The 27,722-nt window shown below is 39.5% G+C and overlaps 1 protein-coding gene across 6 annotated transcripts in view; it reads left to right on the top strand.

Annotated features, from left to right (window-relative positions):
- Window positions 1-27,395, top strand: part of MED13L (mediator complex subunit 13L) — a 168,690-nt gene extending 141,295 nt beyond the window's left edge. For all 6 annotated transcript variants that reach the window (XM_072351113.1, XM_072351112.1, XM_072351116.1 and 3 more), the window contains 15 exons: window positions 67-1,013; window positions 1,479-1,658; window positions 3,059-3,282; window positions 4,155-4,347; window positions 6,110-6,554; window positions 8,139-8,358; window positions 10,084-10,272; window positions 12,769-12,992; window positions 13,470-13,612; window positions 14,663-14,821; window positions 15,871-16,047; window positions 18,270-18,424; window positions 21,293-21,454; window positions 23,574-23,686; window positions 24,866-27,395. In XM_072351113.1, coding sequence (XP_072207214.1) covers window positions 67-1,013; window positions 1,479-1,658; window positions 3,059-3,282; window positions 4,155-4,347; window positions 6,110-6,554; window positions 8,139-8,358; window positions 10,084-10,272; window positions 12,769-12,992; window positions 13,470-13,612; window positions 14,663-14,821; window positions 15,871-16,047; window positions 18,270-18,424; window positions 21,293-21,454; window positions 23,574-23,686; window positions 24,866-24,998 — 3,664 coding nt within the window. In that variant the 3' untranslated portion in view covers window positions 24,999-27,395. The remainder of the gene's footprint in view (window positions 1-66; window positions 1,014-1,478; window positions 1,659-3,058; window positions 3,283-4,154; window positions 4,348-6,109; window positions 6,555-8,138; window positions 8,359-10,083; window positions 10,273-12,768; window positions 12,993-13,469; window positions 13,613-14,662; window positions 14,822-15,870; window positions 16,048-18,269; window positions 18,425-21,292; window positions 21,455-23,573; window positions 23,687-24,865) is intronic.
- Window positions 27,396-27,722: the final 327 nt, after the last annotated feature.

Here is a 27,722-nt window from a genome sequence, read left to right as displayed (position 1 = left end):
TGAAATCAGTCTTCACAGCCAACCGGATTGTTGCAACTGACTCTGTTTTTCATATATTTCTTGTAGCAATGTGCCTAGTGTTGGGAGTTTGGCTGACCAAGACTATCTTCAGATGAACACTCCTCAGATGAACACACCAGTGACGCTGAATAGCACTGCTCCGGCCAGCAACAGTGGAGCAGGAGTTCTGCCATCACCAGCAACTCCCCGCTTCTCTGTCCCTACCCCACGCACTCCCAGGACCCCAAGGACTCCCAGAGGTGGGGGGACTGCGAGTGGGCAAGGATCTGTAAAATATGACAGCACAGATCAAGGTTCACCTGCTTCTACCCCTTCTACAACACGACCGCTTAATTCTGTGGAACCAGCCACTGTTCAGCCGATCCCAGAAGCCCACAGCCTCTACGTGACATTGATTCTTTCAGACTCTGTGCTGAACATCTTCAAAGATCGTAACTTTGATAGTTGCTGTATATGCGCCTGTAACATGAACATTAAAGGTGCAGATGTTGGATTATACATCCCGGATTCATCTAATGAGGATCAGTACCGTTGCACCTGTGGCTTTAGTGCTATTATGAACCGTAAACTAGGTTACAACTCTGGGCTTTTCATTGAGGATGAGTTGGATATTTTTGGCAAGACCTCAGACATTGGCCAAGCTGCAGAAAGACGACTGATGATATGTCAAAGTAACTTGATCTCTCAGATGGGAGAAGGAGCTAGAAGGACCCAGGAACCTCCAATGAGCCTCCTTCTCCTCCTCCAGAATCAGCACACGCAGCCTTTCACATCTCTGAGCTGCTTGGATTACATGTCCTCCAATAACCGTCAGACGCTCCCATGTATGAACTGGAGTTATGACAGACTGCAGGCAGACAGTAACGATTCCTGGATAGAATGCTTCAATGCCCTTGAGCAAGGCAGGCAGTACGTTGATAACCCCACTGGTGGGAAAGTGGATGAAGCCCTAGTGAGAAGTGCCACTGTACATTCTTGGCCTCACAGCAATGGTATGGATCCAAACAGGTTTCTTTCACCTATGGAAGTATCTTCAACACTTGACAATAGCGATTTAACTTAATCTTTATGTGAGAAATGAAATGTATTAAAACATTCTAGAATTGAAGTAGGTTTTTTAAAACTTTATGAATGACTTAGAAAACCATAGTGGTTCAGTTGTCCTTAGCATTTAGACATAGTGATATCAGTTGTTTCAGAATTTGCGTTGGTTCACAAAGCTAAAGCAGAGACAGGCAGTGGTAACTAACATTGAAAGGTATGTGAAAGGACTATTATGACACCCTTATTTCAGTGAAGGCTTCATGAAGCACCACACTGAATTCCATTAAGCTAATTAGAGTTATTCACCTTTTATGGGCACTGTGAAGAGCAGTACAAAAGGACAATATATATGTATATTTTAATAAATTCCTTTTCCTTGCTGGAAATGATGGGTGCTCCATTGTCTTTTGCAGTGTTGGACATCAGCATGCTCTCCTCCCAGGATGTGGTGCGTATGCTGCTGTCACTGCAGCCCTTTCTCCAGGATGCCATCCAGAAGAAGCGAACAGGAAGGACCTGGGAAAACATCCAGCACGTGCAGGGACCACTCACGTGGCAGCAGTTCCATAAGATGGCAGGGCGAGGAACCTATGGTATGTATATTGTGTGATATGCTTAGCAGTTAAAATGAAAGTATAGTTTTCTAGAAATGTATGCACGCTTTGTTCTGGAAAAAAACGTTCTGATAATCAGGCTCTTTGGATAGATTTTCATGGTCTTAAATGACATCTGTAGTACATTGCTTGAATACTGCAGTGGAGGTTTTATCCTTCAAGACAATAAATATTTACACCATGCTGGGTAAAGATCAAGCTGAGTCTGTGTTTTGACTTGCACTGTATATACATAACACAAAGAGAGGAAGCTGTTAAAATTGTACCAAATAATAAAGGAAGGGGAGGTTCCTGAGCCAATGCTCAGACCCTCCAAATACTAAAGCTGCATGGAGCTATCCTCATTCTGAGGTTTCTTATTTACTAAGATAATTCAGTTAAAGTATTTCCAAGTTGCAATTCATACTTCTCAAAAATACGCTTTACAGAATAGGTTTTGTATGTGCACATTCGGATGATGACAACTGACCTTTAGATGGTTATTTCTTGCTTGAGGCTTATTTCGGTTTTAACTGATGCAGTCTTGCTTAGGTGGTTTGTTTTCTCACCGTTCCGTAGTACCTTATGTTCCCTCTGTCGGTGTTTGATTTATTGCTACTTTCCTTTGAGGCTAGGACAGCCTTGCGTAACTGCAGTTCCTGTCTAAAGCTGTTTTGTTTCATGAGAAGTATTTTTAATTAGCAATTTCTAATCCAATGTTTTATCCAGAATTTGTAAATTTAAGAGTTAGGATCTGCCAACTGTTACCCGAGTACAAAACTAGAATTGCTATGTAAGTAGCAGAGCCTCTGCTGCAGATTCAGCAATTTTTATTGAATGTCGATTTTCTAATAAAGTTGGATTGTACTCTGCAGAAACTATCAGCTTATTTTTGTTTGCATTTTTTCAGTAGTGTTTTTTTCTAATGAGCAGTGACTGGAAGATACCATGCTGAACTTGGCATTAGTCCTCTGAGCTGTGACAGGAAGTGCCTCAGTATGGAGAGGAGCAGAAAACAACGTTTTGAATTAGGATAACTTTGCTTACTACTATATGCCTTGGGAATAATTTTTTTACTAACCATTTTATTCAGTAATTTTGCACCACCAGCTGGAGGCTGCTCCATAAAATCAGATTTTATTGTGTTCATGTTATTGCTTCTGGTTGAATAGGCACTGGTGAGGCGTGGTTATGGTTATGACAAAGTGAAAACTCTTCTAAGTGTCTAAGACTCAGGAGGGGCAGTATGTGTTTTTACAATATGGTATAAAATATAGCAAGGATTTAGTGATTTCCAGTATTTCAGTAAAAGAGCCAACCTCCTATTACACCATAGAACCCACTGTAGTTAAGCCAGTTATTTTAACACCATCTTCTCTTTCTCTCTTTTTGTTCCTAAGGCTCCGAGGAATCTCCTGAGCCTCTTCCAATCCCAACTTTACTAGTGGGATATGACAAGGACTTCCTGACAATCTCTCCATTTTCCTTGCCATTCTGGGAGAGGCTGTTGCTAGATCCATACGGGGGCCATCGGGATGTCGCCTACATTGTGGTGTGTCCAGAAAATGAGGCCTTGCTCGATGGAGCCAAAACTTTCTTCAGGGACTTGAGCGCTGTATATGAGGTTGGGAATTAAAACCATGCTCTGTTATTTCTTATTTATGCATCATTTCTGCTTTGCTGAATGTACTTTGTGAAACATCCACAGTTTTTAAACAGTTATTTGTATACAGATTTATTTTCTTTGAGGACTTACTGCACTTTCAGCATCAAAAAGAGTGCCTAATTGAGTTATACTGGTAGGGTTTTGATTTCATTATGAGAAGAAAATTTAATCCTATAATACAGCCATATGCAGTGATGGTTGGTGTTTCAGTAGTATCAACAGAATGTTTTTTTGTAGCTTGTCTGGATAAGCAAAAGCTGCATAAGATGTTCCTCAAACATCACTGAGATGAACAAACTATAAAGAGCTAAAACCACTGTTTAATACATGATGCTGGAATATCAGTTCAGCAATAGCACAATTCTAATAGCTTGTTATAATCATCAGAAAAATATTTCTTATGTAATGTAGAAGTGTGCACTGAATTCATTTCATGTGCTTTACTGGCCTCTGTACCATTGCAGTGAATGGGATGGGGAGCATGGCTTGGGAAGATGTTTTCTTTGATTGAAATTTTCAGAGGGTGCAGTACCAGTATTGATACCATTGCAGCCTAGCACACTGAGACCCAACCAAGCCTACAGAGTAAGGGGTAGATAAAAGAAGTTGTGTTCTTTTTCTTTGTTTAATCATGGTCAATGTGTACTTTTAAATTACAAGATTGCTTTGTAACCTTCAATTCAACCTTATATTTAAATGTCTTTGGTTTTTATGCTTAATAGGAAGTCAGCATAAGTGTGCTGCTCATACAGAGCGTAGGCTACAAGCCACTCTGTGTAACTCCTTTGGGTGCTCAGCATCTACTTACAAGTGTTTCTTCTTCCCACCAGATGTGTAGGCTTGGCCAGCACAAACCGATCTGCAAAGTGCTACGCGATGGGATTATGCGGGTGGGAAAGACCGTGGCACAAAAGCTGACGGATGAGCTGGTGAGCGAATGGTTTAACCAGCCCTGGGGCACTGAGGAGTGCGACAATCATTCCAGACTCAAACTTTATGCGCAAGTTTGCCGGCATCACCTAGGTAAGTGTGCCAGGTGCTAGCAAGGCTCTTTTGGTTGGCTGTAGGAAGGAGAGGGTACTTGCAACGGTTGGAATAAGGCAATTTCTCTTAAGATATGGATTAAGATCTGCTCAGAAATAGCGTATGATCATGTTATATCTTTTCTTAACTGCTTCCTGGTTAAATTCGCCCGTTCATAAAGTTTGCTCTGACTTATCAGTCTGGTAGCCATATTAAAGATTCAAAAGCAAATTATTACCTTTTCTAAGAATTCAGTTTGGTGTAAGACATCATGTGTCAAAGATGTTCCACACACAACTGCACTGATCACAGTTATATGCTATTCATATGGGATATATCACTGTAGAGGCATGTGCATGGTGTCTTCAAACATAAGATTTATTTAAATTAAAGATGAGTTCACTAAAACTGCAAAAGAAGAATAAGTTAATGCAGGTGGGGTAAAAAAAAGAAGAGCAACAGTATCTTTGATGAGTGAGATAATTTGAACAGGTTAGTGGGAAGGCATTGTCTCCTCATGTGGGCTTATTTCTGTCCCAAAACATACTGGTACATTCTAAAACACAAGAAAAGGAGGTGTTTTATGGCTACCTGCTCTGATTGTGTTTCATAACAATATCAGATGCGCTTGTTGGATGACGGATTTTAGAAAGAGTGTAGAAGTTTGCTGGGCTATCAAAAGACAGGTCCTGGTTGAGTAGTCCCTGGCCTCATCTAAGATCTGCGTTGCTCCCAGGTTTTGTCTTGTTCCATTCCAGAAGGAGTGTAACATGTATGGCATACCTGACTGAGAACTAAGAACTTAGCCTGAGACAGGGACCCATCCAAAGTGTCGCTGGCAATACTTCTGCTGAGACATTGCTGGTTAGCAAGATAGGCAGTGATCACGGAGTACCAGTCACATACATCTAAACTTGAACTGAGGTTCACAAACCACTTTTGTTTTAAAAAAACAAAGAATTGTGAATGGTTTCTTGAACAGCTCTTACTCCCTTCGTTCCGAGAAAGGACTGACTATGCTTAAGTCTGCTTAATGAGAGCACTGGTGAGCTACTGTTGGGAAAAGGAAGTTTGTGAAAGCATACAGAGATGAGAATTATTCGCTCAGTTCAGCAGACTGCTGAATGCCTCATCCCATCCTTTGAGGAAAGTTTGGCAGAGCATGATAGGGCTTGTTTATTTCAAATAATCAAGCTTTTACATCCATTCTGCTTTTTGTTTTATTTTACCACAAAACTGAGAGGGAGAAGTTATTCCTTGACATCAGGACTCTAGGCATGTAGAAATATATAGCATGTGCATGGCATTTGAAAGTGATTGCTGTGATATCTTTTTCTGATGCTTAGGAGCAGAAATAACTACATTAGAATTTGATGCTATTGTAGCTCAAGTACAAAGGCCTTTTAGATTTTCAGTCCGACAAAGATAACCTGTAATAGATGGCAGAGCCAAATGCCAAGGAGGGGTGTTATCCTAATGTAGTCAAACCGGAGGTAATAACATGTCAGTACTGACTTTGATCCACAAAGCTCTGCAAAGTCAGTCCTGTTTCTACAGACATCTGATTCACATCAGTTGAACTGAAACTCTGAAGAATGGACTCCAAGCTAAATATTTATAATGGAGATTATATTCACGTAGCTTTTGTACATTCTTTGAATACTCTAAAGGCACAAAAAAAATGTATGACTTTATGGTTAATCCAGCTCACTTTTATCTAAGACTGTCATTAATCTCCTTTCCTTTTTATATGCCATTTCAGCACCTTACTTAGCCACTCTGCAGCTTGACAGCAGCCTGTTGCTACCACCGAAGTACCAAACCCCAGCGCCAGCAAGCCAGACGCAGACAATACCTGGGAACACTGGACCTGTACCCTCAAACTCATCGTGTCTTTCCACTTCTGGGGCACCACCAACAGGCAGTTCTTTTAACTCCACACCCAACGGTGGGACCACTAGCCTTCCTGCAGGAGGCAGTTCGTCCTCTGGATCCTCTGTGCCACAGCTGTCAGCATCTTCTGCAACACCTGGCGTTAACCAGATGAGCGCTACCCCTACTCCAGGGTTTAGTGGAAACATTGGTTCAGGGCAAAACACCAGCACTGGGGGAAATGCAGCAGATCGCTCACAAGGAAGCGCAGGTCCTGGAGGAGACACGGACGCAGGTCAAAACTTACCACAACAGCAACAAGAAGGACAGGAAGGGTAAGTGCTCAAATTACTCAAAATACAAATAAAACCAATCTTTTCCTGCTTTCATACAGCTCATCATCTTTTTCTAAGTCATTGAGGTGGAAAGAGTCTTGGACGTGTGCAGTACCGCTGTCCAGATGTAAATGAAACAGGACCCTTTTTAATTCATTTCTAGTCATAGCCTCATAGAATCTTTAGGGTTGGAAGGGACTTCTAGTCCAGCTCCCCTGAACTGAACAGGGACACCTACAGATCAGTCCAGCGCTCTGAGACCTGTCCAGCCTGACCTTGGGTGTCTACAGGAACAGGGCATCCCCCATCTCTCTGGACAACCTGTGCCAGTGTCTCGCCACCCTCGCTGCAAAAGGCTCTTTCCTTATACCCAACCTCAATCTACCCTCATTGATGATGAGAGAAGTTGGAAAAAGTAACTTCCCTATTCCAATATAAGAAATTAAGCTTGAGTCAACTACATGAACATGGCTCTTGTGGTTCTGTTTGAGATGGCCACCTGGAATGAGTTTGCATTTCAAGAAAAACACAAGGTGTCTTAAGTTCTGTGCATATCTAATGGCTCCATCTCACTACTGTCTGGTACAGCAGGGTATCTCATATGGCACCTGACACTTCTTAGGTGGGCAACTCTATTATGCCTATAATATTAACAGAAACAAAATAAGATCCATGGTGTTGTTTTTTTTTCCTAAATGTCTTGCATTGCAAGTGCTGTATGTGCAGATACATTGCAAGGTATAAAAGAAGGGTTGTATTCCTGCTAGTTGAAAATAAAGACCTTATTGTAGTCATCCATCAAACATAAAAATTAGGAAAATGTTTTTAACGTCTTATGTAAGTGACTTCCTGAACGAACATGTTTTTCATTACTCCTGTAATAATGCATATTACTAATAGTTATGATGTATGTTGTGGAGTTCCTGTATCTTAAGTGAAAAGCCCACATCCTGTACTAGTTTGGGTTATTCTTAAGACATCTGTTCGCTGGATCTATGCAAAATACCTCTATCAATTGCAGTGGGGTTTCTGACAAAGTGAGTCTGAGCTGCTTTTATCACTTACAGATGTTGAGCCTCCCCGTCACGGTTGAGGCATGGAGGAGTATTTTACAAAGTTAAAAACATTCAGTTGCTCCCTCCATTACCAAGGGAACCTTTTCTGTAACTAATCAGAGTCACTTCAGTCTCCATGAATATTACTTTGGTTCTCAGTTCCTTCTCTTGCAAAAGAAAACCCCAAGCAACTCCAAAACTGAGGCAAGCACAAACATAAGAAAACTCATGGACTTAATATTTAGTCAGCTTTTCCATATTCCTCAGGCCTAAACTATACTAATTGCATTAAATTATTTTTTTGGATTAGAATTCATGGTGTCGTTAATGCATAATTTCTAAAGAGTGCTTTGAATGAAGTGTCTGGGGGTAAAAGTCATCCTTCCTCAATTACCATTGTTTTAAGTTTTGCTTCTGAACACAAGAGTCATTTACTACTTTCCTGCTTTGACCTCACATTCTTTTACTCCAAAAACCGTACTTAACAACTCTAATTTACCTTTGGATTTAACATCATGCATATCTCTAGTGTTACAGAGAGAGAGAGAATAGGGATTCCCACTGAACCAGAGTCTGCGGACAGCAATGCCTATCCTCCAGCAGTTGTCATCTACATGGTGGATCCTTTTACCTACACTGCAGATGAAGAATCAGCCTCAACCAACTTTTGGCTGTTGAGTTTGATGAGATGCTACACAGAAATGCTGGATAACTTGCCTGAGAATATGAGGAATTCTTTCATTCTCCAGGTAATTCTACCTCGTTCTGCATCTTTGTACATGGGAGTCATTATATCACAGCGTGCTTTTATTGTTGTACTGAAAGAGACAAAATGCAAGATAATATATAAAATCTCAGTAATAGTTTCAAATTACATAGTTAGAAACACAAAACTTGCACTTGTTTTGATGGTGAGATTAATTTAGAGCAGCCACCATATCCTTCAACAAGTGTGTTGCATGGTTCTAGCAGTCACACACATTAGATGCTTTTTGAAGATGGATGTCTGTTATTTAACTTGCAACTGGAGTAGCCATTGCCAAGGGAAAAAAGTTCATTTTCTCCTTTAATTTCTTCGCATGTTAAATTGTTTGCTTTTTGTATTCTCTCTGAATTATACTGTTTAATCCAAAAGAGGTATGTGCAACCAGACATTTAATGCATAATTTAACTGTAGTATTGTTATTATCTGCTTCTTAAAAATAATTTACCGTGTAACTTGGCGTATAATAATAATTACTTACTATGGAATTACTCAAGAATTGAATTTGTGTAGTCAGAAACAGAGCTTGGCCTATTGCCCAGACTGGCTACATTTTGCCATGCCTCTTCTTTCACGGCTAGCAGTTCAGCCTAAATAACTGCAGGGGAGAATGAAAAGCCAGAAATTATGAGCTGTGCATGCATGTGTGCAGCACATGCAAGAAGCAGCACATGAAGAATTTTTGAATGCCTTATTCACTTGTGCTCTACTTACCTTAAAAATATTTCAATTTAATTAAAGGATGAATCAGGAGCTATTGTAGTGTCTCAGGTTGGGCATAATATTGAGCAAATATTTGTCATTTTTGATGTTTGATGGAAAACTGTCACCAAAACACTTTGTGTGGGGGGGATGCTAGTTTTTGACACTGCAATATCTGAAAAAACAAAAACATGTAACCTGCATTCTGAAGTTGTGTCTTAGTCTGTGTAGGACAACTGATGAATGGACTTACAGACTTCTGAGACATGCTGTTCGTTGCCTGGGCATTTACTGTTTGTTTCTCAAAACATGTGGCATTTTACAAATCTCAAGTCAAAACAGTAGACAGTTTTCACTGAGGGATGTAATCACCAGCCCAATATTCTCGCAGCTGTACGTGGTACGTACTTGGATCCACAAGTGATGCCTCCTGTTTATTTCCATGGAAACTATGGAAGATCCAAAGAGCACAATAGCACTATTTGATAGAGCACATTCTCAGCTACAGAACACTCTTTTTCAACACAGTCAATGCCTCTAGCTCTGCATTTTCACCTGCAGTGAAAAAAAGCTGCATGCTCTTTCAAAATATACCAAAACAAATTACATGTACATATGTATTACAATTCACAGTGTTGGAAAAGCCCAGCTACTGAAAGGCTCTCAAACCATAGAAAACCTTGTAATTTAAGTTCTGCTCTCTACAGTAGTAAGAATGATACTGTAGTGCCAATTTGCATATGAACAGCAAACAAATCTTGGTTCTTAGCTAAAATTCCACAACCTGAAAATATATCACTGTAATGGAAACAGCACTTTTGTATGGTGGAATATAGACAGTGACTGGTGCCATCATTCCTGCAAAATATGGCATCCCTGGTGGGTAACAACAGGCACAATAATGAAAATAAGTGAATACAACAGGCCATGAGTCTGGGTGGGGTCGGTATTAATGAACAGCTCTTTGAAGATGTTTAATCATGTTTTATTGTTTATATGAATTACATAGATTGTGCCTTGCCAGTACATGCTGCAGACAATGAAGGATGAACAGGTTTTCTACATTCAGCACTTGAAGTCTTTGGCGTTTTCAGTGTACTGCCAATGCAGGAGGCCATTGCCCACACAGATTCACATCAAGTCTCTCACAGGCTTTGGGCCAGCTGCCAGCATCGAGATGACCCTCAAAAATCCAGAGGTCAGTATTAGTGTCAAGAAATAAAAGCTTGCTCATAAATTGTAACCACTTGTCTTAATAAGAAAAAAGTATTTTTTCAAAGGGAAAAGGTAAGATAATAAATAGAAACTAATAAGAAATATCCCAGACTACTTGCTTTCAAAAAATGTCAAGCTTAAAGTTTTGAATTAAAGGAAAAGGTTGATTTTACACTTTGAATGAAGAAAGAGGAAATATGTGTTCTTTGGGATTCAGAGATGTTTTGTAGCTTTTGTATGTATTAAGACCTACAAGAAAGTATTTATGTCTGTCATTTGTATATGTATGCATATATATGAAATAATTTGCTGTGTATGATTATGTGTATTACACTGATTCTCTGAGGTAATGGAGAAATCCCCCTTCTTCAGTGGGCTTATCTTTCATCTGCTTTTTTGAACTGTAAATATTCAAGCCCTGTTTCTGGAATATCCGGGATTTCAGAAGGATAATAACCCATCCTGCTTCTGTGAATATTTCTCATTCTTCGAAAGATAACAGTAACGATTCATCTGATTTAATGAGCCAGCACAACACTTAAACACTTACCTTGGGGTCAAGATGTGCTTGTTAGGGTTTAAAAACCTAGTTTCTAAATAATCAGAAAACCAAAATATGAGTGTGTTTCATTACTGCTATGAAACCAGAAGCAATCAATGGAGATGTCTGAAAGCAGTAGCACCCCAGGCATATCCTCTTTGACCTCATTCTTCCATCAAAAGGATGCCTGTTCCACACAATGAATTTAGCAGCAAGTTGCAATGGTCAGACAGCATAGCTGGGTTTAAGGGGAAGAGCAATAAACTTGCAGGACCCCTGCAAGTATCTTCCTCCATCTGCTGAATGCAACTGTACTGTTGCCAAGATGGTATACTTCTAGAAAATGACACAAGCAGAAATATGATACTGCACAGTGTGTCCAGGAAAACACTGTAACCTTTGTTTTTATGAGTTTGTTAACTTGCATTTTGCATTTAAATTTCTGAAGAGACAGAAGTTAGAAGAATAGGAGGATAAATGTTTTTATGAGCATCTGTTTGCATTCAGCATCATTAGTGAGATGCCTCCTCTCTCCATGCGCTCGCTCTCCATCTGCACTGCAAGCTCCCAAACTTTGTCTGAAAATTTAGGAAAATACCCTGGCTATTTCTAAATTGTTAATTATGTCTTGTCAGGCCCGTGGTGTTTTTTCTTCAGAGAGGCATTATAAAGCAAAGACAGGTTTGGGGCCTGGCATCTGGAAAGCAACTGTGCAGAAGATGACCTGGGGCCCTGTTGTTTAAGTTGAATGTAAGCCAGCAATGTGCCCTCACAGCAAAGCAAGCCAGCAGCACTCCGTGCTGCATTAGCAAGGGTGCTGGCAGCTGAGCCAGGGAGGTGGTTATTCCCCACTCCTCAGTACTGCTGAGACCACACCTGTAGTACTGCGTCTGAAGCGAATCCAGCAAAGGGCCACAGAGATGATGAAAGGACTGGAGCATCTGACATCTGAAAAGAGGCCTAGAGAGCTGAAGTGGCAGAACATACTGAAATACAGGAAATTCAGTTTAAATAAAAACTCTCAGCCATTGGTGATCCAACACTGGAAAAGGCTGCCCTGGCAGTTTGCCTGGCCAAAGTCCTGGGTAACATTATCTAATTGTCCCTACTTTGAGAAGGAGGTCCCTTCTAGTCTAAGCCTTCTGTGATTCGATGAAAAAAAGGAAAGATTTAATCATTTACTACTATCAGACTCAGTAGGAGAACTGCGCATGATGTTATTTACAATACTGATTTGCCTCTTATTGTTAAACATTACTAAATGGCCTTGATTTCTTACAGACTCCTACATGTTATATTTCTGAGGGACTAGTGGCTTATTTCTTAATGATAAGCAGTATAATGCATACAGAGGATCTGATTAATTAGTTCAGCTGTATTGAAGACCAAAGTATTTCTGAAAGGAAACTGAGATAAAAAAGGCTTAGTGAATTTCAGACGTTATGCCTGCCATTCCTGAAAGTATGATATACCTAATGCCCAGATAGAATGAAGTAGTTTGAGGTCTGACTATACCATTTTAAAGTCCCTCATACTTCACATCAGATCTCATCCATGGTTCTGCAGTTAGAATGTGAATGGACAAAAGTGAGAAGATGTCATTGATTTTAGCAAATAATATATAGTAGTACAGGTTTCAGGTCCTCCTTGTCTTGGAGATTGATAGCAGCATGTGCAAAGGCTGTTTCATTCCTTAGTTTCCCTATACATAAAAAGGAATCCTCAGATAAGTTTTGAGTTACATCACTTTTAACTTGCAGGACTTATTTGTCTACATCACCCCTTTTTTCTAAAATCTCTTTTGACTGTGAATGTCTTCAATCTGTTCATTGTTTCAAATGCATATTTTTCTGTACTTGCTGCCAATGTGTCTTGTATGCTTCTTGCGTGGAATGGTTATAGGTATATCTGCTGATTATTATGTTGACTTTATTGCAGAGGCCCAGCCCGATTCAGCTATACTCACCTCCTTTCATACTGGCACCCATCAAGGACAAACAGACAGAGCTGGGAGAAACGTTTGGAGAGGCCAGTCAGAAATACAACGTGCTTTTTGTTGGCTATTGTTTGTCTCATGACCAGCGCTGGCTTCTGGCATCCTGCACGGATCTTCATGGTGAATTGCTGGAAACCTGCATAGTTAATATTGATTTACCAAACAGGTAGAAACCTTGATTTTTTTACATTAAATCTAGGTCTGTAGTTGTCAAACCTCACTCTCATCCCTCACTGCATTCGTTTCTTGCACATCCCATTCTGGTGTTATTTCCTGTTGTGATCATGATAATGTTAGCAGTGATAATGTTTAAATTGGCATTTTATAGTCGTAAACTTAAAAACCAGAGAGGGCAAAAAACATTCTTGTATTACACTTGTTTCACAAATGCTACCTACAAATTTTATCTTTGAGAACAACTTGGATGTTGCTCAGTGTATTGACAGCTCTCACTACCATTGCATTGCCAGTACTGAAAGCAGATACTTTTCTGCTTCAGATGAGGAAGGTAAGCTCGGCGCTCTAAGGAACTGTAAGAGCTTCTATAGATCTTAAGCAATGACATAATTGTGTAGAATAGAAATCTGAGTATTATCCTTGATTCTCTGTAACTCGTATTTTTTTTTTCTCTGTTAATCTACAGGTCCAGGAGGAGCAAGTTGTCTGCACGTAAAATCGGTCTGCAGAAGCTGTGGGAATGGTGTATTGGTATTGTACAAATGACATCACTGCCTTGGAGAGTTGTCATAGGGCGGCTTGGTCGCCTTGGCCATGGGGAGTTAAAAGGTGTGTGATGCCAGCGCTGTCACTGTCAGTGGTTTTGGTTGTTTTGCAAAGCAGGATGGTTTACAGAGTTGATGTAAACCTTTAAAGCTGAGAAGTTTAGATTAATAATCCTATCTTGGCACTGGATTTCTGTAGTGCTTTTTATAAGCATTTGCTGCAGGCTGTCCATGTTTATACATTGGGCCTGATGCCACTCTCACACATCTTGTAAATGTTGTGTAGATTAACTTACAATTGCAGAGGATATTTCCAAGTGGAAGTCAACAGTTTAGTCATGTTAGGAAAAGATTTCAGCAGCAGTTGCCCTATCACAGAAACAGGATTCAGTTGTGATTCTTCACCTTCAAACAGAAATTCTTGCAAACAAAGTTAAAGAATTTTTTAAAAAATCTTTTTTCTGTGGCATACAAAACTAAGTGATGATGGGTATACTTGCAACAAGGCTTCCTGCAAAGAGTACCCAAGATTTAGCATTCCTAACAGCTCAGATAGAACAGAAAGGGAGCTCTGGAGTGTTTTAGGTACAGATCCCTTAACACAGCAAGGGTAGGAACTGCCTTGCTTCATTTCAGCAGTGACTCTTCTTACTAGTCGATGCATTTGGCAACTCCTCTTCCTTCTCTAATGGTTGTGGCCACTAGTCAGCTCTTGGCTGATTGGCCGAAAAATGGGATTCTGAGAAGGAGCCTGTCTCTTCACCCGTCTCCTTAGCTCAAACGTTAGGAGAAATTAGACAGGAGTACACAGACATTTCATGAGTGAATGTCCTTTTATCATAAGAAACTAATGTGATGTGAATTCCTCTAGTTAGCTTATTGTAAGAGATTCCGTATTTCATAGGGTGGGAAAAAACTAGAAGAACAGTGCACAGTAAATAACAGTTCAGTCTGAAAGCATAAAGATTCACTCTAGGGCAAGAAGCACCAATTAAATGCCTTCTCCTGTGCAGTATGTGCAAGGAAGAAGGGATGCTGCCTTCCCTGTTAAGGGAATTTGTTATCCCTCATATTCTTCTCATTGTCTGTTCTGTCTAAATTTGCTTTGTTTCAGACTGGAGTATCCTCCTTGGGGAATGTTCCCTGCAGACAATCAGCAAACAGCTGAAGGAGGTGTGCCGCATGTGCGGCATCTCATCAGCAGACTCTCCTTCTATCCTCAGTGCCTGCTTAGTTGCCATGGAGCCACAGGGGTCATTTGTTGTCATGCCAGGTGAATTTTATCCAGCTGATTTAACTTCTCTTTTTTTGTCTTACTTAGCACGTAAGAAACATGTTGATTTGGGGAGTCTTTTGAGCCCAACAAGACCTTGACCAGCATGGCTGAATGTGGTAGAAAATAAGTTGAGCCAGCAGAATTCCCAAAAATTTCAGGGAGGGTCGCATTGTCGGGTGCCTCAACTCCTAGGAGAAGAGTTACTTTGTGCCCCTGACAATCTGATGACCTTTTCTTTGAGGAGGTCATGTTTCCAAATCGCCCAGTTCTCATCAGCTGAAATGTAATGTAGAAACCATTATGCAAGGAGGAATGCAGACACTGTTACAGTCTATTATATGAAGGAGTTGGAGGCTGGGGAAGTGCGAGTAAGGATAAACCTGTTGGACATTTCATATAGTTAAGAATGTTTTTAGATAATTCATTTGTAAGCATTGGTCTATAGGCTTCAATTGAAATGATTTGAAGTTTGAGGCCTTTCCGTGCTGCATTTTTCCTTTTTCCTGTTTTTTTTTGTACTCCTTAAGCACATACTTTTTGTGTATATGTTGAGGTATCCTTACAAACTACTCTGGTTTTTAGTTTATATAGAAAAGTTTACTACATGGAACAGGAAGTAAATGAGCTTGAAAATTACCAAGTTGAATAACTTTCAAAACAGAGGTTTTGTAACATGAGAAAGTAGGTGGCAAGTTATTTCTCTTTCACTGCCAACCAAAGTGGGGTGTATTGCATAATTTGGAGTTCTACAGATGTGCGTGTGCAAAATGAATTTGCCTTGATCATTTAACAAACAAATCTTTGATTAAGGGGCAGCAGAATTGAAAGGTGGGGTAGTGCATGGGAATTCACATAGCTAAATGTTATCTGTATGACTTGTGATCTTAATTTCAGGCTTTTCTGGTAATTTATTCTTTTTAAGATAAGAACCTATAAACATTTTTATTAGCATGCAAATCAAGATGTTTAGAAATTTAATTGGACATTGAAAGTATATTTTGAAGATGATGCAAATTAGTGCCTCTGCCTTTGCTTCTTTCTGGAAGATGCTGTCACTATGGGATCAGTGTTTGGACGAAGTACTGCACTGAACCTCCAGTCATCTCAGCTGAATACCCCGCAGGATGCCTCCTGTACACACATCCTGGTTTTCCCAACCTCTGCTACTATCCAGGTAGCACCAGCAAATTACCCCAATGAGGATGGGTTCAGTCCAACTAATGGTAAGTCAGCCTGTGTCTGGTGTCCTGTTCGGAACACAAGCAGAGGTGTTCCTGTTAGCAGTAAGAACTGAAAGGACCTTTTTTCTCTCATGGATCCCGTTCCACTCTGATGTAAAGAGAACAAACAATACCTACTTAGTAAAGGATAGTGGACTATGTTTTTATGAGCTTTGTGTTCAGAGAATCCTACTGATCTACTCCAAAAGCAATATTGGTCAATCAGTACACAAAATAGCACAAGCTACAAAATGCTTCTTCTTGTCACTGTGATTAACTCATGACTCAAGCTGATCTATAGCAGGGGTTTGCTTCATGGTCTAGAGCGTGGAAAGCTTGTGAGGAGGAAAGGTGTTTGTTTTAGAGTTTTTATCTTCCTGTAAAAGTATGCAAAATAGACCAACCAAGCTGTGAGATCTCTATAATTAGCAATGTGGGTTTTTAAGCATATTTAACTCTATCATTTGTATCTCCAAGACTTAATACTTCATAATAAGTATTTTCCTAACTGTTTTGCCGTTTTTAAAAATAGTTGTAAAATAATTTAAACTAAGTAGTTATTTTGAATAGAAACGTTCCATTGAGGTAAGTTACAGTATAGGGAGGTAGAAGGGCACACTATTTTTAATGAAAGAGTTTGCTTTGATCTCTTCCTCCTGGAATTTCAGTGGGCCTCACGGAAGGGAAGTTACCCCCTTAATACTTAAGCAGCTGTCCTCTCAAGGCACCAGAATCCTGACTGAATGCTGTGCTGAGGAATATTTAACCTGCATTAACCTGCCCTTTAGTGCTTCAGATGCTAATTAGAATCAGGTACAAGAACTGGCGTTTTCCAAAATGGTGTTAAATTTAATTTTCTTAACTCTGTTCTACTTAATGATTAAACTGCTTCCTATGCTATTAGCCATCTCATTTATGTTTTGGAGGCTAAGCAGAGCATGACATTAGTTCTGTTTTGTTCAGTGAGGCTGTAGGACAGAAGTTAATAAACTGAGTTAATTCATTGCTTTTGCAATCCAGTCTTTCTCTTCAGAAGATGAAGAAAAACAACCACCTGCCTATTCCAGCATTAGGGCTTCAGGTTGAAATAAATTAATTCAAGACACACATTCCTTTCCATTTTCATGTGAAGCAAATTCTTTTTCAAGAGAAAATATTTATTGTACAGCACTTCTTAGACTATGTAGAGTTGTACTTCTTGTACTTATGGTCTGTGCATTTTACTATAAATCTGGCTGCAATTCTAATTAATCCACTTAAGTCAGACAGCTCCCAGTGTCCCTTTCTATCCCCCCAAAAGGTACTTCAGATGTCATTATTACTGTTCAAACATCTCTGCAGAAAAATGGATGAGTAAAAAACGTTTGAACTGTATTGTGGTGTTTGTAGTTTTCTGCTGTGTTCCACACATCTTGGCTTTCCGTCATGTAAATCACCCATATTACCATAACTTGTGTTCCAAATGACTGAGCGAAGGAATGTACTTCTCATAGAATGCAAACGCATTTTCTGTGTATCTTTACTGCCTTCCCACAAATTAACATAAGGCAAATTAAAATAGCAAGCTATGATAATAAAACTGCGCTTAATTTCTGAGATGAAAGTAAAACGTTAAAAGCTGAGTTGTAGGAAATTTGAAATAATCATGAAAGTACATTGCGTGTGAGCATGGAGGAGGCCTTGCTGCCTTATTCTGCTGAGTGCTACCTGGTGATGTGAGCAGCTTCCTTGAAACTGCTGGGACTGCTCCCAGAATGCATGGGGCAAATATGCTGAGGCACTGGTGGTGTGCAGCACAGGTCTGAAGAGCAGCACCTGCTGATGGTAATGCACATAGGTTTGTTCAACCTATTCCAAATAGATATTTTAAGTGGATTTCTTTGAGCAACTGCAAAGAGGTGTGATTTTGTCTGTTACAAAGCTCAGTTAGGATCATTGTTAGATTGGCATAACAGGAGCTTTGTTTGCTTTCTGACTGTTGGTAAAATACATGATTTTAATAGATGCAAGCCAGCCTCTGCTTCCAGGTCTGTGCGGTTGCAATCAAAGTTACTAGGAAGGATTCAACAGTAAAATAGTAAAATGTTTATTGCTGCTTTCATCTTTCTGAAGAGTCTATTAAAGAAAAAAAGAAAAAAAAAAGGAATGACCATAAATTACAACAGTATTGTGATAGGAATGGGCACAGCAGATTGAAATTGATTTTTTCTTTCTTTCCTTTCCAGATGATATGTTTGACCTCCCGTTCCCAGATGACATGGACAATGACATCAGAATTTTAATAACAGGGAACCTTCACTCTTCACCAAATTCTTCCCCTGTTCCTTCCCCTGGGTCCCCATCTGGCATTGGAGTAGGATCTCACTACCAACACAGTAGGGTAAGGCTGGGGCACTTCTGTGGATTTGCTGCTTAAAATAAAACAGAAAAACCCAAACCCTCCAACCAAACCTTTTATTTGCACTGTTGATTTTCAGACATTGTTTGAGCAACAGCAAGCTGAAATTAATGTTAAAATTGGAGATACTAGCTAAGTACTATTGTAAAAGATGCCTCTGCTGTGACCATTTACATCTCCAACTTTAAAGTTAATTGTTACATACAAGATAACTGAGAGAAAGAGAGGAGGCTTTGCTTTCTTGTGGCAGAGCTGTATTTAGTCACCGTGTATAAAATTAATCTCTAATCATCCATTTTTCTCTGGAGAATGGGATATCCCTGACACAGAGTGACAGGTCTGTGAGAAAAGAGATGACATGACGGCTCTGGTCGCATGAATTTTCAGGGGAGGGAGAAGGGAAATAATTGTCCTATTAATAAAACCCTATCCATTTAAACTTCACAGGTGCTGCATGTTTATGCAAATGTTGTTTTCTTAGTAAAAATTAGCCCAGAGCACATAGTGTTTGTAAGTTATTTTTGTTTGAAGTGGCTTTTATAAAGTTGGTTCCAACATAAGTGGTTACTTAAAATGCAAATTATTTTTGGTAAATCAAGGTACTTTTTGAATCAGCCTTAGTTCGATGGAACTCTTACTCATGCCATTTAGTTGTGTAAGAGCCTTAGTTGTTCTTCAGTTTTCCTTTAGAAATATGGAGAAATTTAAGGTGCTTCATAATTTCCTGCAGAGCAGTTTTACTCTAGAAGCAGTGCATTCACAGCAGCGAGTTACTTCTGTTAGAAATAAGATGCCTGATTTTCAAGATTACAAAATGTCAGTTTCACTGCCTGGAAGGAGAAACGTCCTTCCTGTGCTGTAATCCCTGCCAGAGTGCTTCAGTGGTCACCTTAATAAAGGTCTATAGAGTGAAAGATCATTTTTGCACCAGCCACAAAAATGCTAATGCTGTATTTTGTGATCACTGTACTCAACCACCTCGTTTCTGTTAATGCACCAATCCACTTATCAAAGGCTAAATAATTTCTGTCTCTGGTTACTCCAACCTGGTATGTGGGCAAATTAAAAGTTTGAAATTCCGGTACCAAACCCTCCAACCATTAATCATAACTCAGCACTCATTACATTATTTTAGCTTGTTCAGTAATCTCTATTCTCTGCCACATGGGAAAAAAAAAAATGCATTTAAAAAACTTATTCTCAGTGGAACTCCATCCAAGTGCCTTAAGAAAAGCACTGAAAGGTTAATGACCAAAGAGCTTAGAAACCTGGACGAGCCGTTTCTAGATGAACGCGTCATAGTAATTCGGTTTAACCATTAACGAGTGCCTAGTAATTGACGTGTAATTTTTGGTTTTAAAAAAGCAGCGGTGTGTGATCATTACCTCGCAGGGCAGGGAAGGTCGAGCCTTCGTCCGTGTAAACCGTAATTGATTGCTGCACTTTAGCAGTGTAAGCCCCGACTTGTCAGCAGCCAGTTTCAAGGTCTGCTCTTAGGCTTTCCAACCGCCCACAGCCAGGTGAGCTGCAACCTTCTCTGGGCTTTATGGACTGTTTAACTTCCTCTGATTACTGAGCAAGATACTGCTGGTGGAGAAGGACCTGCTTGAAGGGCTACCATTGAAGTCTTTGTGATTAAACCAGTTTCTGTTCAGTGAAATCTTCTTCATCTATTGACTTAAAAAATCTATATGGATTAAATGGACTGCCATCTCAGTTCTTCTGGGATAAGTTTCTAGCTAAAATACTTAACAGGTTTCTTTGTTTGTTTGTTTTCCCCACTCTGAAATAAAAATGAAAGCAAAATAATAAAGGTTGATTTTAGGAATGTACTCTAGTGTGTAATGGCAGTCACCTATTCTGATGTCCAAGGAGCCCCTTGTAGATTTGGTAATGGAGTTCATTATACTTAAGGCTTTATCTATCTCTTTTTCTATAATGGTAAATAAGATCACACTAAACTGTTCCTATCCATCAGCCTCAGGTATGGAAGGTTCACTTGGATTTAGATTGCAGAAATACAGTCACAGATGTATATCCTGACAGACAGCAGCCCAAAGTTTGACGAAATTGCTAGTAAAGCCTTTTAAAGTTGCTTAACTCCAGTCTCTTAGTAGCGGTTTTGTCACTATGCAAGAACATGAGTAACTAATACTACAAAATACAGTATATAAATAAATGATACACATAGGAAAGCAGGACATCTGTTTTTTTCCTATACTTCATCTGCTTGGTAGTATAAATATAAAACATAGTTTCTTCTGTCCAGGTTATTCTTATATCAAGGAATAGCAAATATGTCTCCCCCCCCCCCCCCCCAAATCTATCAGTGTAACTAACTGAAAGAATAAACACAGCTATGCTAATAAGGGTGCAGGTTTTCTCTGTTCTTTCCTACGTGGGTGCGTAACACATTCAAGCTGAATTCAGGACATTTGTCAGTTCAAACTGGTGTTCCCAGGAATGGGAAAATTCTGTGAGGCTGTGTAAACTTAGTGAGGCTGTATCGCCGCAGTCAGCACTGCTCTCCTCTGTGTTCTCACCAGAAGCTGCTCAGATTCATAGCCAGAGTCCATTACCTCTAAGAGAACCTGTAGCAGCCAGCTCCCCATAAGCTCAACACAGTGTAGGATCTTAACTTACTGTTTGGTGATCCTGCAACACCAACCTGGATAGCCCAAGCACAAGGGAAAAAGGAAAGCACAAAGATTCACAGATGACTGGAGGATAGCTCGTTAATAGCAAGACAGAACTGTATCCAAGACTGACTGATTAGTGAGAAAAACGTAAGTTATTGGAGGGAGACGTACCAACATAAAGTGACAAATGTACCTTCGATTCTTATTTCAGAGCCAAGGGGAACGTCTCCTTTCCAGAGAAGCCCCAGAAGAATTGAAGCAGCAGCCTCTTGCTCTCGGATACTTCGTGTCGACTGCCAAAGCTGAGAATCTTCCGCAGTGGTTCTGGTCATCCTGTCCTCAGGCACAAAACCAGTGTCCTCTCTTCCTGAAGGTCTGTCTTGCTGATCTTTCTTGGTGGAAAGGGAGGAAGAATTGTATTTAGATCCTATACAGTTCCTTTGAAAATAACAGCTTTGTGTTGCTTCTTCTGACAGTACTGGAATAATGAAGAAATACAATTCCAGATATAAATTCACTGAAGATGGATGGCTATTAGTATTTACTCTCTATTACCTGAAAATTGAATAGTTTGGCAGCTTCTAAATACAAAATCATCAATGCTGTATCCAGTCTTCCCCAATTTTAATGTCCTAAATTTCAGTCAGCCCACAACAGGAGAGACATTACCTCCTATTCTGCCATGGTCCAGTCATAATACAGAGATGAAAAGGTTAGAGAGTAGCACTCCCACACAAAGCATCTCCTATGTGTTCCTATTCCCCTAGATGTAAAAGTTGCATGGTGTTGTCTGTGGTATCAGAGTGTATCTGGTATTTGCCAATGCAGAAGATTGCTATTTCTTGCAAGAGGTACTGGTTTATGGCTTGCAAGAGCTGGACTGGATCAACTACTGCAGATTTGTTCACCACTGTAGAGTGACATGCTGTTTTTTACTGGGATATTGTCAGCTAGTGAGCGTGGAAAAAAAAGGAAAAAATCTGCCCTGGATAGAGTCATGTGGATACTCAAGCAAGCAAAATATAAAGTAATTAAGATAGTAACATTTTATTTATCCATTCTCAGCTTAATTGACACCTACAAAGCATTTCTTGAAGTCTCTTAGCTAAATTCTCTCAGACATGTGTATCGGACAGTTATTAGAGTAAAGGTGTACAATATTTCTCAATTCTTATGCCAGAAAGCCATTTTAGGACTGATAACTTGAGAATGATTGTTGGTGGCCTTTATGTTCAGTACAGCATCTGTTGGCAAAGTACTGCGGTACTCAGTTAAATGAGATCACCTACCAAGTTCCCCACGTTTTCATAGTGACTCCCCAGAATTATGTGCTTCGCTCCAAACCTGTGGAATAGAGATCTCAAACTAACGCAAAAAATAAGGCACCGTATTTTTGGACCTAGAGATGAAGTTTTATCCTAAACTTAAAACTACCTTTCTTTATGAATGAGTAATAATACAAAAACTGCGTTTCGGTTCCAGCTCTAAAAACACAGCAGAGCTCTAGGCAACTCCATGAATTCCTTCTGTAAGCCTATGCTAGATTTGTACTGGAGAGAAGGAGCCACCACCCTTCCCCCTTAAACCAATGCAACTGCTTTCTCAGATCCAAGCTGAATTAAATGTTTAATTTGACTTGGAACGTACTGTTCTGGTTTGGACAATTTTTATTAAAAACAAGGGGATGAATTCATGCAGTAACTTGTAAGTGCTCAGAGAGCAGCTGGTGCTGTCTCCTTTGTGCTGCATGGCGCTGCAGTTAGGAAACCTGCACAACACGTGAGACGTAAAGATTTAAGTCATCTCTGTCTGATTTGGATTAAGTCTTTCTGAGCTGAAGCATTCTACCTCTGAGGTGCATGCTGCAACTGGCAAAGCACAAACTCAAGGTTTTGCCCCAGCAGGCCATGTGGTCTATTGAGCTACCCACTTGAAAGGCTTAAATGGTTGCCTCTACCCCTGGCACATGATCAATATGAAATCACTTTTCTGTTCCTGTGTAAACCAATGCACAGACCTCACTCCAGAAACAAAGACTGATTGCTATTCAGAAGGCACAGCAGCAGAGAGCAAGAGGAAGGCTGTGCTGTGTTCTGGTTGGATATCTCAGTCCGTGGTGGGTTTAGTTCACTGGGGTGGGTCTCCTAAATGGGAGAGTTTGAAGCATTAAAATGCTATATTGCTGAAATGCAAAAAGTAACACTGACATACTCCAAGGCTTTTCCCTCATCACTTCTTCCCTGACTGAAATTAAGAGTGGAATTCAGCATGCTTTATAAAGATCCTTAATTCCAATCAGAAAAAGCAGTCAGTTTATTTAAAAGTGTAATCATTATGGAACTTCAAAATGCACTTGGTCCTGGTGGGTTCCACAGAGAACTGCCAGCTGTCCTGAGACAATTCAGGGCATATTTGTTCACTCTCAATCTTCATACTTGCTATGTAAAGAGTTAAATGGTTCTTTTTTGTTTCGTTTGTTTTTACTTTCACAGGCCTCGTTGCATCATCACATCTCCATAGCGCAGACAGATGAACTACTACCTGCCAGAAGTTCTCAGCGAGTTCCTCACCCCCTTGACTCTAAAACTACATCAGATGTCTTGAGGTAATGCCTTCTCAGTTTTGCATTTCATCTCTTGACTTATGGGAACTCAGGAATGAAGTTTCAGAGGGTCCTTTTTTTAGGCTTATCAACAGTTTACGCCTCTATTATATCCTACACGTGTTTTTTAATAAATAAAATTACATATACCACAGATCCTATGACCACAACAAAAGAACGGGGCTTTGAGGGTTACTTCTTCACTTTTCTATCCTACTCTGCAAAGCAATGAAGAGGAATAATTTGTGCCTTATAAAGAGGGTGCCTTGGTTTGCCTCCCAAAGATGATTTGTTTTAGCTGGAAGCCTGAGCTGGCCTGTGTAAATAATTATTTTTACTCACCAAATCAAACTGAGTTATCAAAAGAGGCAGAAGTTCTCTCCTGATAACCGCTATCTTAGGAGCTGTAGTATAAATGAGACACTTCCTGAATCAATACAGCACTGTTATCTGTCCCAGTGCAGAAGATAAGTAGAAGACTATTTGCCTCCATGTCACCTGTTGGGCACTGAAAAAAACACTTTTATGGGACAGCATATAAGGTCAAGCACACCAGTGCACAAACGTGTACATTGCTACCACATGGAGAATATCAGTAGGAAATATGAACTACTACTTAACTCAAGTAGATGGTATTATGCAGTATTCTAGATCTGAATTTGCATCCTCTTGAATAAAAAAGGTGATGCTTTTGGAGATGCACAAGGAAAGAATGAGATGCAACAAATTCAAGTTAGAATGTAAAGAATTCTAGTCAGGCATAAGGAAAAATACTTTCTTTCTTTTCTAAGTTGCCATCAAACACTGTGACTGTCTGTGGAACTTCCATCCTCAGAGATGTCCAAGAATCGAGGTTTTTAATACAACAGTAGACTAAACCTCCAGAGGTTCAGTCCAATGTAAATTCTTCTGAAGATTATGTAATCTCTGCTATTTAGTGGGAGAGGCCTACATTCAAACTGTATGTCAAGTACAAATAAACTAAGAACAAAAATTACCCCCCACCCCTACCTGCATGCACTTTGTCCTCAGTTTCCTACTTTGCACGCACCACCAGCATTAATATAGTCCCTTCCACAGTGCATCATCAGGGGAAAAAAAGGAGATAAGCTTAAGTAAATCTAGAAAAAAAAAGAGAAGTAAAAATTCCAGTTTCATTTTCCCTGCATTTCTCTTCCACAGGTTCGTTTTGGAGCAGTATAATGCACTGTCCTGGCTTACGTGTAACCCTGCCACTCAGGATCGCAGCTCCTGCCTTCCTGTCCACTTTGTGGTGCTCACTCAATTGTACAATGCCATCATGAATATACTTTAATAGATAGAAAAGCACTTGTTCTTCTGGCTTATTCTCCCCTCAACGTGAGAAACGTGCCACAGTCTGCAAAGATCACAGTTTTGCTTCTCTTCAGACCAGTCCTGTGCTGTGCTTCTGTTCCTCCAAAAGCACATGTGAATTCTGCAGTGTTGAAAACACCCATTAACATCTCTGGCAGCTTCAATCCAATTCTGGGAACATCCGAGAACAATGAACACAGAGTAACCTCAAGTCGGCGTTAGTTTGGTGGCCCAGTAACTACTGGTCAGTCTGATTTATTTTTATGTTTTTTTTTTTTAATATTATTTTATTTTTTTAAGGAAGACTACAGTATCTTTTTGGATTAGGAACTCTACTGAACAACCATAAGCAGTTTCAGCCCCACAAGTGAAACCATCATGCAGTGACCGCTTTGGGCTGTCCAGAAGTTCTTTGTTCTTTGGTCATCATTAACTGGGACTTGGCAGGAAAAAAAAACTACACACCGTCGTAGTCTTGTATGAATATTGCAATTTTCTGTCTACCTGGAGTTCCTGTCAGAGTGGATTGGGATGAATGCATGCATTTGTTACCTGTCCATGTAGATATGAATGGTCTGGAGATATTTATTTTATTTTTAGGTTTGGGGAGGGGAGGGATTAAATTATAAAGGACCAGGAACAGTCGGATATCTTAAAAACCCAGCTCCGTTCCACCGTAGGGTTATTTATCTACATACCTCTCGCTCTTCTGACCTAGAAATCAAAAAGCTAATAACAATCAGAGTCCCACGTGGGAAGGGGAGCATGTCCTGATAAGGATACATTTGTGTTTTAAGGAATTCTCACCTGCATTTAGCCTGGTTAAAGCAAGGAAAGACCAGCGTTTAATGAAGGATAACACTACCTAATGGAAGAAGAGTAACCGAGAGGTAGGGAGGAAAAATACTTTAAAGTTCTTTAAAGGGCGAAAGGAAAGTGGTAAATTAATCTATTGTAGAGCTATGATTGAAATATATTTCCAATAAATTTAGTGATGCTAGAAAGCTATTTACTGAAACCCAGGTTGCCCTGTAATTCTGGGCAGACTCGTCCGTGTACATATCCAAAAATGTGCTTTTTGTTTACACGAAATCAGTTACAAATCTGGTGTATTTTTTCTGACTTATAGGAATATTATTTCAAAGAAATAATTTTAAAAAGAAAATTATATCATTAAATTAGTACTTGAAGTTCTGCCGCTGCGGTGGAAAAGTTACTTTGTTGAGTAAAATGATCGCCATTTGAAAGGTCAATGGCTAATTGAAGTATTTTTATGACTCCTTCATTCCAGGCTCCGAGGGGTTTATATTTAAGCTCCTTTTTTCTGATGTTTGCTGTTGCAGTGTGCAGCAGGCACGGGCTGCTGTGTGCGAGGGGTCGGGCACTTTGATCAGGCGCTGTGACCTATAGCTGTCTATCGGCGGGGGAAAAACCAACACGTTGTAAAAGTTCTTCCAAAAGACTTTCATGTTCTGGTGGGGAAAAAATAATAATAATAATAATAATTAAAAAAAATGAAATTCTATGATTTTAAAAAGTATTTTTCTTGAGATAATGTAAACATTTAAAGCAAATGATATAAGAATCGCTTGTGTCATGGAAGGGTGAAGTCAGAGAAGTAACCTGTAAATGGATGATGTCGTTCTCTGCACCGAACCTCCCGTGTGGGTTATCCTCTTTGCAATGTATAGGTTAAAAAAAAAAAAAAAATCTGATATCAAACCATTTGTATCTAATGTGTGTACAGTGTAAAATTGACTTTAAAATATTGCAGTACTATTTTTTCTTAATCAGAAGAGAAAATTCTCAAGGCCTTTTGAAGAGCATCAAAGATGAAGATTGTAAACTTGTATAAAAAAAAAAAATTTAACTTGGGGAGGAAAAATGTAAAGTAGCCATTTGTAATCTTTTACCATTTGGGGGTTATTTGTTCCCAAGATTCATCGGGACTTTGGATTATGATTGAGTTTGTTCTTTTTAAATGGGTCATTTTTTATCCAGGGGCATTTCTTCCCCAGAAACCTGGTTCTGTGCAGACATGGAAAATCCAAAAGGGCAGCGAGGAGTTAGTTTTCATCTGGTGTCTTTTATTTAATTTTTTTAAGTTAAGAGAAGCTGGTGACATATTTATACGTTTTTGTGCAAAATAAATGAATGGCAATAGATTTTAAAGAAAAATCTTATGTACTTCAGTGTGAAAAGTTCTGTATAATATTTTCCTTAAATATGCATTATTTTACTTGTGAGTTTTTTACTGAATTAATCTGAAATGTACCAAGCCCTGGCTTTCCTACAGAGTGAAGAAAGTTATTTTATTTTTCTTTTTATTTCTAACTTTGGAAATTCATGCCTAAATCAGAATTATTATTACAGTTGTTTGAGCTAAAGGGAGAGGGAGGGGGGGAGGGAAGGGGTCGGGCGGGGAATGTCCAGCATGCTTGTATGTATATTTCAGAACTTTTTTTAAATGTCAAAGCTGTACATTTCTGGGGAGTTCTGAATTTCTTTTGGGTTTTTTTGTTTTGTTTTGTTTTTTTCTTGTTTTTTTTTTTCTTGTTTTGTTTTGTTTTGTTTTTTTTCCTCTGAGCATTTTGCAGTGAGCTTCTTTTCTATCTAGCCGACTATTTGAAAGCAAACGACGACACAACGACAACAAAAAAACAACCAAGTGAAGTTCATTTTAAATCTACAGTATATCGCTGGT

Source organism: Excalfactoria chinensis, chromosome 16 (genome assembly GCF_039878825.1).
Source record: "Excalfactoria chinensis isolate bCotChi1 chromosome 16, bCotChi1.hap2, whole genome shotgun sequence".
Lineage (NCBI taxonomy): Eukaryota > Metazoa > Chordata > Aves > Galliformes > Phasianidae > Excalfactoria > Excalfactoria chinensis.
This window is presented reverse-complemented; position numbering and strand designations above follow the sequence as displayed.